Source organism: Sphaeramia orbicularis, chromosome 19, assembly GCF_902148855.1.
Source record: "Sphaeramia orbicularis chromosome 19, fSphaOr1.1, whole genome shotgun sequence".
NCBI classification, from domain to species: domain Eukaryota; kingdom Metazoa; phylum Chordata; class Actinopteri; order Kurtiformes; family Apogonidae; genus Sphaeramia; species Sphaeramia orbicularis.
The window spans coordinates 6,414,559-6,428,788 of NC_043975.1; the positions used below are offsets into that span (position 1 = coordinate 6,414,559).

Sequence of the window (14,230 nt, forward strand, 5' to 3'; positions counted from 1 at the left end):
AACTAGACGGCTGACCTCAAAAACTCTGCAGTTGCGGTTTACAGGCCTGTTCTATATGGTGGTTCTATATGCAAACCTCAGTCAAATGTACAGTCAAGCGTAAAAGTCCTAGACAGATATAGATCAGTTTCATGATGACGTAGGACATATGCTGCTCGCGGACCTTAGAGGCAGAAAGCACGCCAAGTTTGTAGTAAAGCAGAGACTGCAAGTGTGAATAATGCCTTCGTCTTGCTGTGCCGTGGGTTGTCAGAACAGAAAGAACACACAGAAGGATTTAAACTTCTACAGAATTCCTGCTGGCAAACATCCCTTCCAGAAAAATCGGCGAAAGTTATGGTTGCAGGCATTAAGACGCGAGAACTGGTCTGAGGAGGAAATTCAGAATGCTGGTCTGCGCAGTACAAACTTCAGATCTGGTAAGTACTAGAGATCTACCATACAGAGGTTGCGTTAACCGAAAATATTCATTGACATCCATTGACAGATTTTTTTTTTTTAAAAGACGGAAAATTCTGAAGGTCGTCTGTCATTTTGACAGATTAAAATACTGAGGGTAATTGTTGTTTAGCTAACTTTAGCCAAAATTAGATGTTACTTTGCTAGCACAAAATGTGAAGACAGCCGAGTCTCCTTAGTTATTTTAAAAAGCCCAGTAAACGTGATGGCATTGATAAACGTGGTGAAAAAAGAGGGACTGATGCAGTGAAGGATGACGGACAAGCAAGTTATACACCAGTTCTGATGGCATTCGGTGTGTTATATGTACGCATTTTCTACCTTTCATGTGTTATGGCACATCAGTTTGTGCCCAGATCTGAGGTTCACATAACCTGAACCCTAACCCTCAGTGCATGGGATTGACACTGCGTGAACAAACACAAGGAAAGCTTATAATGTCTACAGATAACACACCAATTAAAAGTGGCATATATAATTATGCAAGCAGTGATATCACGTTGGTTTATCAGCCAGCAGCAACTACAGCTGCTGCATCATTGAGATGTTTTTGGACATTAAATATTACTAAATATATCTCATTATCATTAAAAAAAAAAAATTTGAAATGACGGATAATAATATGTTATGACGGAATTTTTATGACCCTGTCCGTCAAAATGACGGACAATAAAAATGTCCAGCGCAACCTCTATTCCCCACCCGTCTGTGACAGTCTGCTTTTCTGCTATGGGACAGCCTGTCCCGATGCGGTTAAGTCAAATTATGCGGCCGTGAAAGAGAAGATGGGATCGGCTTTTGGACAGAAACAGTTAATGGACAGTTTTAGAACTAACGTATTCGCTCGTTCACGAGTTCCGGGGGAGAGCCTGGAGGTGTATGAGAGCCGGCTGGTAGCTGGTACTGGTGTTTTTGCCACTGAGTTGTGCGCGCATCACTGTTGTTAGTAAACATTGAAACTCATCTATTAGGTTTGTTGGTTTAGTCAAGTTTGAATGTCCACAGTCTCTAAGATCCAATGTGGATATATGCGGATTATATATATATATATATATATATATATATATATATATATATATATATATATATATATATAAATTCTTAAAAGAGTTGGTAACAAATTCGCCAGTCGATTCGTTGGGTCTTGAGCACGGAACAGAAGAAAACAGAGGAGCATGGCTGAGGCTTTGGATGCTGGGCAGCTCCATTTGGCAGAAACGTAGTGCACCATTTATGTAGCAAAACTTGATTATGCAGAAAAAAATGGCCAAAATTCTGTATGTTTCGAGCAAACGGGGCTGCCATGGCCACCGGGAACAAAATGAAACCTAGCTTAAGATAGCCTATGTGTTGTGATTACTTTAGCCCGCTAGCTAGCTAGACACTATCTTCGTAATTATAACATTTTCATCCATCTCGGTTTACGAAGGATATAGGCTAGAAGTTGTGAAAATTTCGTCTAAGTTCCGGAGTAAAAGTGACGCATAAAAGCCAGGAGTCAAATGTCCAAAGTTAAGTTTCATTTTCCGTTTCACACCAGTTACACTAGTTGTGGCACTTATGGAACACACCCCAACATATATATCTCCCACCCCCCCTTCTTTTCTTTTGTGTTTATCCAATAAATTGATTAGTTATTAAAATAATCTACAGATCAATCGATTATTAAAATCATCGTAAGTTGCAGCACTAATGTACAGCAGTGTGACCTCTCTTTGCACTTAACATGTCATTAAATCTTTTATTCAAACAATATGAGATTGAGTTTTTGTCAAAAGTTGATTGCGACTAGATGGAGATGGTCATGAAAGCATAAAAACATACCTTAATAAATACTCATGTTGCTGAGTGCTTGTTAAAAATGCAAAAAAAGTAACTGATTGCTAACGCGATGGCAAAAAAACCTTAATTTTATATAGCGCTAATACAGTTGAGTTTACACACTTGACTAAATGATAGCTAATAAGTAAAAACAGTTCAACTTGTCACTTCCCGTTTGAAAATCTTCAAAGCCCCCACATGCCCCTGTCATTAATGTTGCATTCTATATAATCTATAAATCTATATAGTTAAAATCAGATATGTTCAGTCAGATTCTGCTAATACTTGTTCATTTTCCAACGGGTCAAACTGAAGCTGTTTTAGCCCCCTGTTCAGAACCATCAACAGTAAAACTACTGCCTCAGTCAGTTTATTTGTTTGTTGATTTGCATCTGTAATAGCGTATTAAAACACCACAGTGACAACGACACAGGCTGTAGAAGTGCTCTTTTTATTATTGAACTCTGGTAAGTTTAAGAGCACTTCAGTACTTCAGTTCCCATGGGAAAAGAATGTGCAGCAACTCGAAAAAAGATAATAAAATATCACGAATATAGTGTCCACATGAATGAATATTGATTTTTAAGTGGGCCTTTGTTACGTGGTAAAACCAAAACAAAAAATTCAGCAAACCCCTTTCATAGCCTCAATTGTGATTCTCTGTTATACTGATGTCCCTGAACTACTCCTGACTCGCATTCAGACACTGCTCACCTTGATCTCAGCCTCTTTATGACTTCATAGATGTTTTCAGAATCATATGGTGGGTGGAGTTAGACCCAGAACACTAGTAACACTAATATTTCCAAAGTTTCATGATCTATTGAGAAAATCCTATTGGGATTAGTCTGCACGGTTCAATTTGAAACCATTTATTTGACTATATCAGGAAAAATGAAGAGTTTACTGTTCCTTTCAACTGAAACTTAAACTTGAACCAAGGTGAAATAAACACACGTCACAAAACAATAAAACTAGCTTCCTTTGGCAACACAGTACCCCTCTTCTGAGTGTCAGTGAGTCCAGAACATCATCAAATACACACTGGATCCATGGATCAGAGCTGTTTGGGTTCATACAGTTTGACAGGCTCATATTGTCACTGCTATGGATTAACTATGCAGCCATTTAAAGGGGTCAAATTTTGCTGAACCCACTTTTATTAGTCATTGGTTCATTCATTTGTGTATTTGGACCCTAGGGTGTAAAGTGGCTCATGTGCATTTAAAGGGCCAGTGCTCAAAACCACCTTTCTGGTGTCATTACTCAGAAATAGGGTTGAAGATGGACCTGTGGAGTTGAATTAATGAAGAATTCAGACCCAAGCATAGCATTTACAGTTTATGTAGACCACAGGGAAATGTTTGAAAATGCATAATTTCATTTAAAAAAGCAAAATATGAATTGCGTTTGCCAGCCTGTTGGCAAGACGTCTGATTTTACTAAAATGAAAATCTCCAATTCCTCTATCCCATGTTCTTTGGATCAAATCCATCCTGAACTGCGTACATCTAGAGAAGATACGATATGCACTTCCAGGCTCAAAAACCAAGTTTTACACACTGTGGACCCCTTTTCTTTCATATGCTAGAGATATAAATTTCCCTGCTATCCCTGACTGATTAGTTGTGTCTTTTGTATTCGCATACGAGGTTGTTCCCCAGCCAGACTGGAATGAGCTAAACCTAATTTACTCCTGAACATAAATAAGAGTTTAAGATTATGTGTGTAATAAGGTACCTTAAACACGGAGATGGACCATATTTACACTGACTGACCTACATAGGATTGTGTATTCTTTAATGTCGAGGTACTGTTTGTTTATCTGTTTTGTTCTTTGTTGACGTTGTTTTATTTTGTTTTTATATATTGCTGTCACTTAGGTTACTGACTTCATATCTTTTCACATCCATGTAACCTGTGACTGAAAAAAAAACTCAATAAAATAAGTTGGGGGGTAAAAAAAAGCAAAATATCACTCCATTATGCAATAAAATCTGCAACAGGTACAAAATGACTCCAATACAGGGTGCCTGACTATGGACTTTTTCAAAACTGCAATTTTTTTCCCCCAAGACCTTGATTTTATATACTTATATACTTGTGTTCCTAGTTTTTTGGTTGAGATTGTACCTGTTGTGCCTTGTAGAAAAGTTCATTTTAATAAATGTATGAATAAATAAATGCATAATTCACAGTAAATTATGTTTTACTGACAGAAACGTATGAAAAACATATGAAAACCACAAAAGTGCACAGATATCACACAAACAAGTTTCACTGGAATCATTCCTGTACCGACTGGTTAGTGAAATCATATCAACTCCTATATGTTTTCCTCATGTATTTCTTATCTTACAAGATTATGTGCCTTTGAACATATTCTGAAATTCAACTGTGACAAACATTTTTCTGTACTTTATTAAGACTTTCACCCAGAATTCCATATATTTTAAAATTTTCAAGACCTGCGCAAGCACCCTGCAATATGAATAGAAATGCACTACATTTTGTGTTCAGGCTTCTGGAAATCTATTATTAGTGTTTCTTCAAAACGAAAACATTAAACGTTTTGAGGAGTTAAATATGTACAACATGAATCCATGCTGACCACTGCAAATGCCTCCAGCACACTGTCAATTATACATGGAAGTACGGGGGTAAGCATTCTCTTTCTTAGCTGTCGGAAAAACAACTTTCAGTTTTTCATCTGACAGCTGTTGCTATGCTATTGCATAATAGCCCACTACAACAAACTGGTGCACGTCTCTTCTGATCTGAAAAGGATACCAAAGGAAGTGAAAAAAAAAAAAAAGAAAAATCATCATGGAAAAAAAATAAAAATTAAATAATAGCCAAGCTCTAACTTCATTTGACAAAAGCAGAGGGGGAAAGCTTTGGAGTACATCTCTAAACGGCAGAGCCCACTTCAGCTCCTCTTGTGAGTTTACAGCAAAAATGGAATCAGGCAAGGTTCACATGAATAAAACACAAGAGCAGGGCAGCCCAACAAGCAACAAAGTAAAGAGATGCAGAGACTAAGTTTGGAGATTAGCAGGCAGCGAACACCCGTGTATCTATAATTCATGTGATTGTTTGCGGCTGCGCTGACTGCTCGTCTGATTGCTGCACTGCTGAGGCCTTGTTTAGATATTTGCATGAAGAGAAAAACATTAGAAAATACGCACGCCACTTCTGGCTGCTGTTCCTTAGCAACAACAGAGCGGGGACTTCAGAACAACATTGTTTTAGTGCGAGTGTGCATGTACGTGGAACCCGGTCCAGCGGTGTCATACTTACTTATTTTGCATCATGTTCATTATGACCCAGTCCGAGGGGTAGACGTTCTTCCCAATGAGATCTTTAAACATGATAAACGTTTCCATTAGGAAATCCTGCAAGAGACAGAGTGAGAGAAAGTTGTTTTTTTTTTTTTTTTTAGAAATGAAAAGTGTTCTTTCCACCCCTGAGATAAGAGCAAGCTGAAATGAATTGCTAGGAGTTTGTGGCTTTCGAGTTGAAAAAGGCTTTTAGATTAGTTTTATGGTCAAGGTGACTCATGCATTTAATTTTAGCAGCAGAACACTTGAAACCAGTAAATAATGCATTAATGCTCACATGTACAATAGGATAACAAACCACTTTATAAAAAGACACCCCTCTTAACGATCTGCACATTGAAGTTATTGGTTAAGTTGGAAACACATATTTCCTTAATGGGCTTTAACAGTTTTTGTCATTTCGGCCTCACAGCTCAGAAAGATCAAATTAATGGTACACTCCATATTTATCTATTCTGTTTAATCTCAGATCTTGCAAGCTGCTTAGTTTACTTTACTTTTTCCTTTTATCAGTCAGCATATTACACCATTTACTCATGAGTTACTATCATTTATAACCAACTGAAGTGCAAAACACACTACAATTTACCGAGTGACAGTTCATAACATCATAGCATATCATAAAGTTTGAACACTAAATTGCAAAAATGGGGAGTTCATGAACTGTATGAGTTGATTTAAAGGTAAACTCACTTTATTTTCCCTGGGAAATTCAGCCTCTACATTTTTATCCATTCTAATGCACACAGCACTTGGCATTAGCATTATCATTAGCACATCAGGACCAACTCCAGATGTTCATCATTCAATTAACCTGTGTTCCTGGTAAAATGGAGGAAACCCGTACAGCACTGAGAAACATTTGCCATGATATATGTGTCAAATAAAATGTTGGAAATATTTCTAAACTTGGGTGAGGGCTATTGTTTTTGGTTCGGTTGGTTTGTTTGTTAACACTCTAGCAGCAAAACTTTTGGTTCAATTCATACCAAACTGGGTTAATAGATTGCCAGTGACTAAGAATAGATCTGATTACATTTTGGGAAAAGTAGGTCAAAGTTAAAAATTTTTTAATGAATTTTAACATTTTTTTTTCTTTCTCCCATTTACTTATAATGGGCGACATGTCAAATGTCTATAAAAACATCAATTTTGTTTGGCACATATATAGAGGCAATTGATATGCTAACATCACCACACCCAGACATGATGACATCAGCTGGATCGATGCCAAAATAAGCTATATATGTGTGAGGGGCGGAGTTTGTTGTGCCTGGCACCACTTGCTATTTCTTGAATTTTATTTATGATTTTCTTTTATTGATTTGATGCTTTTATGCATATGTCTTTTGATGTTTTCCTTTCCTTTACTGATCAATGTAGTTTGTATGTTAGTAAGCTGCTAATACATTGCCTATTTTGGATAAATAAAGTTATCTGAATTGAACTTCTAAGAGCTACAAGGTGCGATGTGTGTTCTCAATGTGTGTTCTTTCTTGTAGGTTCTTTATTTTCCAACAGCATCAAAAACAGGCATATGTAGGTTAATGCTCCTGTCAGTTAACACCATACTGCTCCAATGGCAGCTCTTTGCTCCTAGTGTGCTAAATTTTCATGCTAATTAATGCTAATTGATGATGCTAGGTGGTGTGTGTATTAGCATGGGTCAAACACAGAGACCAATTGTCCCTGTGGGGATAATGAAGTAAGTTAACCTTAAACATGCTAATGCAGTGAAGAGGATGGTTAAAGCTTCGATTCACAAAAGGTTTTTGGTGTCATATAATTACATTTTAACACACTGCAGTTTAAGTGGTCTGACATCTGCCTCGACTCCTGTCTTCGCTCACATAGTAGAGAAAATCTACCCCATGGCTGCAGATTTGTGTGGGTGTAGGGGGTTAACTGCATGACTGACAGTTGAAAGTACCAATTGCTGTCAAGGCTACAGCATACCTACTGCTCTAGTCTTTGGCTGAACACTGAAGCTCAGAAAAGTGGCGTCACTCATCCATTTCTTTGTGTCAGTGTGTGCAGTAGGAATCTGATGTTGAAGTGTTGCTGCCGTCCATGTGGTTCGCAGTATTGTAAGGGAACAAAACTATCACCAACAAACCAAAACTGACTGACTCAACTGGAAATGAAATAATAGCAACAACAAAGAAAAGAACACCTATCTGAAGTGCCAGGAGAGAGACCTGGCTGGCATCCCAAACTAAAATTAAGTAAAAACTAAAAACCCTGACTAAAATGCCCTGTGGAACTGTCAGTAAGCACTAAAAGTAAAACACCAGTAGCTTATTTATATTTAATCTTATGAATTGGACTGAAAGAAGCTGCAGAGAGAAGGTGGGATATTTTTGACACTAAACTCCTGCAGTTTTAAAGATAGATTAACCTCCAAAACTGCTAAGAGGGGAGATACGTATGTGGTATTTCTTTATTAAAAAATGACCTGAAATCATCCTTACAGTATTTGGAATAAAGAGCTGTGAAGTTCTACCCAAGATGCCCACGTAGGCTCAAGAGTCAATGTCCACTGTCCACTGTCTTTATCAATACTGTAAAACATCTCCATTTACTACAACAGATGACTTACACAATATGACTGCAGAAAGAACTGGGTGAAGAACGTTGGGAAAATGGCATGTTTACATAACCTGTGAAAAAAAAATTGTAAACCACTAAGTGTAAAAATTGTGTTGTTTGTCCAAACAATACAATCTTTGTAACCCCTTGACCTCACAACTTGTTTGTTCTGTTTCTTGTTTTTGTATCTGTTAAAAAACTGTAATAAAGAAAGACTTTAAAAAAAAAAGACGCCCATGTATTGGATTGTACAGATATGAACTGAATTCATTTCCAGCGATGGGTCGGGGGAATTATGTGACCACTAGAGGGAGCAGTGAGTCACTCTGCCGGTTTCCAATAGTGAGGAAAACTAACACTAATGCTTAGTCTAGGATTAAAATTGATTTAAAACAAAACAAAAAAAAAACAGCTTTCTTACCAACTTTAAGCTAAAATTACCATCAGAGTGTTGGTATATGAACTGTAATAACTTTCAGAGTCAAAGAAAAGAAGTGATAAAAATAGAAGCCCTTGTTTTCTCCACTGGACACAGCTATGAATGAGTTTGATGCTAAAACGTCAACAGTGAGTTTGATTATGAGGCTTATGGAGGTACAAAGTTCCACGGTTCAAACTAAACTGTGACAGTTCTGACCTCCTTTGTTGGGTTCCGAACAGATCTTTAGTTCAGCTATTAACAACACAAACCTTACAGAAAACAGAGGTGATATGTGGTTTTACTGTGGCTGTTTTCAGTCTAAAAACAGAGCTAAGCTAACAGAGCTGTAATGTAAACTATCAGCTGACGCATGTGAAGATTATACAACAGTGTTATTTTGAGTGAGTGTTAAAATAAGTGTCTATGAGTTTTAGTTTGAAGGAGAGAACTTGATGATACCATAATACAGATGTGTGGAAACTATGATCTTTATACTTTATTCAGTGACTAATATAGTCTGTAGATACATAGGGTTGATTGGTTGGTGGTTTTGGTCCTAAGTGTATTCTGGTATGGGAATTCCCCTGCTGGTGAGAGTTTGGAATATCAGTACAACATAGAAACTTGTTAAGTCATACTCAGGAGAAGAAAAAAAAAAAAAAAGTAGTACTCAGTTACATTAACGCTCCCCTTCCCTAGTACATAGTAGTGAGTTGTAGATGCACAATAGGAGAAGCACAGATTGTGTCAAGTATCTTCAGATCTTATGTGACTTCAGTGTATCTCCCATTTTTCATCTATAACTCTGCTCTGTCCATCTCCTTTCACCTACATCCATGTTCATCTTACAGTAAATTAAAATTTAGGACAATGTACATGATGCAGTAATACTGATGTACTGCTACCTGCTCATCAAGAATCAGAACTATCCATTTTATAAACCTATTTCCACAGCTATTCATAAGCCCTCCTACGGGCATTTCTATTATTAAGTGGAGCTGAGAAGCTATGCATATGATATTTAAATCACACAAATAGAAGAGTTAATTATCAGTCACTGAGGCATTACTTGACAACTTGATGGGCTTTATGCAACTAATAAATGCTCAGCTCTACCTTCTCTGCTTCACACCACTGTCAGAGTGGCTGAACAAAATGTACTTCCTTATGTAAAAGGATCCTCGCAAAAAAACATTCTGGATTACTTTTGACATTTCTTTACTTAGCATTCCTCAAACACAATGCTCAAGTGGAAAAAAAAATGCTTATCACATCTCAACGCAGCCCAAGAGTACAAGCACGGTGTACATGAAAAAAGAAAAAGTTTGATTCAAGTTAACTTCGTTTTAAAAACACGTGAAAGAAATGATCGTTTATAGCTTCAAACAGTACAGGCTGTCAGGATGTAAAAGCTTAACACAAACAATATGTAAACAGTAAGCGCTTATCTTTTCAATTCCATAAATTCCCACTGTGACATTCATTTAGCACCAGCTAATATTAGCATATTTAACAAGCGAGGCCAAATCATGTCAGATTTCACTGCAGAATAAATCAGATTTGTGTCTTGTGTCTTCAACATCTGCAAGCATTTAAAATATCTACAGCTCTAATATGTTTTGTAACTTTTGAATTACTAATCCTTTCATGGTGCTAAAAAAAAAGGTAATAATGCTGTTTCTCAGCTTTTCAGGAGCATCTAATGTCTGATTTGGATGTTCAGAGGCTTCACCGTTAGTTGACGGTGGTTGTAGATTGTCATTTTTACGTTCAGTTAATGATTTACACTGATCAGCCATAAAATTGTGAGCACCACCAGGAGAAGTCTTCATGTTGATTATCTCATTCTAATGGGACTTGTCAGTGGAATTGAATTAAGCAAAAGAATAAATAAATTATGAATTAAGCAAAAAAAATCTGCCAATGGATCAAGTCAAAATTATCCTGGTAAGATTTCTTGAAATAAAATTTTCAAGATCTATTGTCTAAAAATAAGTTCTTATATCTCACTGAAAAGTTACTCTTCAGGTGATTGTGTCTTATTTTAAGTGTGATGAGATATTTTGACTAGAAATGAGAAAAATACACTTGGTACAGTGTTCTTAGATTATATCATGTAAATCACATATTTTTCCTATATTTTATTAACTGGTCATGTAGATGTTCATAAAGGCTCAGATTAAAGTTGAGGGTTATAATATTACAAACAGTGAAAACTGAAGAAAAAGTGACTTTTTTTGGTCAAATCTATCATTAACTCAACATAAAACAAGTGTCTCCATCCACTATCACTGATCCAACTCCATGGGTTTTACTGGGGAATAAATGTTGCAGAAGATGACAGTGTTTCCACGGTAACTACGGAGCATCTGAACGTCCAAATGGGTCATATCTGATGACCATGAAAAGATGAATAACTCTACTTCACACCAATTATTTACATGTATTGATAGGATTAGTGGATCAACAGGTATTAAACAGTTTAGATCAGCAGACGCTTGTGGTCGCCAGTGGCCGTTTGGGTTTTTATGGGTTAATACCACTTTCCTGTCAGTGGTCAGAATGTTACGGCTGATCGGTGTGTATTACACTGACATACATCAGATTTGTGCCTTAAGGGTTAACAGGTGTTTGTTGGGGAAAAGCAAACAGTGGGATTTACCCACTTGTCAGTGGAGAGTAACATAATGCTAATCTGGCAGCAGATACTACAAAAACACCGCTTTGAGGGAGGAATTATTCAGAGCTGAAACCCATAACATCAATGAGATTTATCCCTCCTCCACAACTTGTTGGCAGCAGCGAGTGAACTGCTTCCCTTAGGAGTTACTATCATCAAGTGCATGCTGTACATGTAGCAGCCTCACAGCAATGACTAACTGAAATTCAATTTCATAGTATATTGTGAGGGGAAAAAAACAGTTTCCTAACAGAACTAATCTTACTGCGGATTTGTGGAAAAGACAACAGTGAGCTGCTATTCACAATGGCAGCGACTATTACACAGTCCCAGGTGTCACATCGGGCTGACATAGGCACACTGTTAAGGTGCACTTACCACCACATCACTCCTGATCTTGCCAAAGGTGCTGATCAGATGAGCATAATGATAGTCGTCCATCTGCCTCAGCGTCGCTGTCATGCAGGCCACGAAGCTTCCCTGCGCAAGAGAAAAGAAACTCTCAGAAGTGCGTTCAATATACAATCAGGACCAAATTGAAGGCTGCGATTCACTGCCTGTGATTCTGATGGACACTGACGAGCTGAGCTGATTGGATGTGAGGACCGGAGCGAGCCCGGCCTCCCAGATATGGAAAGGTAAGTGACCACTCAGAGGCTGATCTCATTAACCTACTGGCCTCCACTCTCGGCTCTTTGTCTCTGCTGATTATAATGCATGTGGGGTCCCTAGAGTGCCGTCTTTGATTCGCAGTGCGCCATCCGAGCTCTGGTTAACACACGGAACATGAACTGCAGAGGGCAGATAAGGGAAGGAAAATGTGTGGTCGGTTGGGTGGAAAGAGGTTAGCCCTGCCAATCAAGTGTCAGCGGTGTGTCACTCATGTGTCTGGACACATACCGGAGAGGAAATGTTCCAGGGCAATGTTTACTGACAGGAACCACTGGTGGGTAAAGTTTTATTCCTTTCCACGTAACCTGTCAAGAAAACTAAGAGTGTTTTCATGACTATAGTTCATTTACTTACAGAGCCAGGTGGGGAGTCCACGTAAAGTGTGCAAAAATGTTCACTCTGTTCATTGGTAGGGATGTCTGGTTTCTGTATAAGCTGATGTTCATCCATTGTGTTATATTAGAGTTGTTGTTTTTTTTTTTTCCATAAATTTGCATGATTGCATTTGTTCTCAATAAAAGATAATGCAATGAAGAGCTGAAAGACTTTAAAAGTGTAAACATAATCTGATTTTATATCTGTAATGAAGATTTCTCCAGCACAAAGGTATGAATAAATAACAGAAAACAACATCAGGATCTGCATCGGCCCAGAATTTTCCATGTAATGCTTCCCATCTATGATTAAGATGTGTCAGAAGCAGGAACAAGACAGAAATTGCACTTGTAAGGGTAGAAAATAAACCAGAATTAGCCGAACTATGAAGTGAAAGCATAAAAATATCAATAACATGCCTGTTCTGAGCACGACTGAGCAGTCTTCAGATCAGTTTCTATACAAACACAAATAAAAACAGAAACAGAAACAGTGCTGCAGAAACACAACACAATTTTGAATGATGTTATATGGCACGAGAAAAAAAAAAAAAAGATTTAAAACTATGTAGAAAATTCATTGTTAAAAAAATTCTTGTACATTTTTCAAATTACAGTTAAAACTCTGACGTAAGTGAATAATTATATGATAAAAGTGGAAGAAAGATGCCTTTTGTGGCTAAGACATTAAATAAATATTGCATCAACTGAAAAAAAGACAATCACAGCAATAATCTACTTAAAATATATAATTGCACATCAGACTGTTCATTCTGTGAACTTGTGTGGGTTTTAAGTACTAATTTCCAGTGGATAGAACTCATATTTGTCTGTTTGTGCAGGTTTTAAGTGACCTAAAACACCTAGCAGAAGTAATGTTGGAGATACTAGGTGTCTTTCAAGATGTTTATAACTCTGGTGAGGTTGTGGCTGCTCTTTTCTTGACCTTTTCCTGTGTAAATGTCATCAACATTGTCAGCTTCCTCTACATGTTATGCAAAAGATTAAAATAAGAGGCTCTTAAGAACAAAAAATAATTGTATAGATATGGATATAATGTACTCAACAGGATGGAGTAACGAACAAAATATATACTGTTCGTATCGTATATATACAAGTTAATATATACTGTTAACTCGAATTAAATCAATTTACATCATGTGCATGAATGTTAATTATACTATACAAAGAGCATTGTAGTATTGGAATTTCTTTCACTGCTTTTCCCAAATCAGTTTCCATCTCAACCAGCTCCATGAGAAGGATGAACGCGTGAAAGATAAGAAAAAGCAATTAAACATGTATTGTCGCAGACGCACGGAAGCACAACCAGATTAATAAGTCACGTGTCTGATAAGGCTCTAGTCTTACAGGTGACTGTTAATCCCCAACTCCAAAACTGCTGAAGTAAAAAATCCTGACCTTTTCTACAACTGACATTCATCTTTTAAAAAGCAATGATCTATTAAAAAAGTGGCATTTAAAACTGGTTGAAGATTTAAGGCCAAGAGGAATATTTTCATTTTACATTCCACTTTATGGGCTGTTTTGACTGATTTATGTTGATTTTGACAGAGAAATGTCTATACGTGAAGATGGAGGGTGCTTTAATATCGACCATAGCGTCTAAATCATCTCATTAGCATTAATTTTAGCAACGCAGATGTGTAGTTTAAGGTGAAATTTTCAAGCTGGTTTTCCCAGAAGGGGTTTTATTGCCACACTAATGCGGATATTTAGCAAAACGGGTAATTTTTTTTTCTAGGTTTGGGCCTCGTATCTACACATAAATGGCTAAACAGCTGCCAGAATTTGAAACATGTATCATCCTAAAATGTTTAAAACATTTTGAGTGAATAATTATATCATGATG

General features: G+C 37.2%; 1 protein-coding gene across 3 annotated transcripts in view; it reads right to left on the reverse strand.

Annotated features, from left to right (window-relative positions):
* dock1 (dedicator of cytokinesis 1) overlaps nucleotides 1-14,230 on the reverse strand; it is a 506,089-nt gene that overhangs the window by 158,625 nt on the left and 333,234 nt on the right. For all 3 annotated transcript variants that reach the window (XM_030163232.1, XM_030163231.1, XM_030163230.1), the window contains 2 exons: nucleotides 11,690-11,791; nucleotides 5,581-5,675 (listed from right to left, as the gene is read on the reverse strand). In XM_030163232.1, the coding sequence (XP_030019092.1) occupies nucleotides 5,581-5,675; nucleotides 11,690-11,791 (197 nt within the window). The remainder of the gene's footprint in view (nucleotides 1-5,580; nucleotides 5,676-11,689; nucleotides 11,792-14,230) is intronic.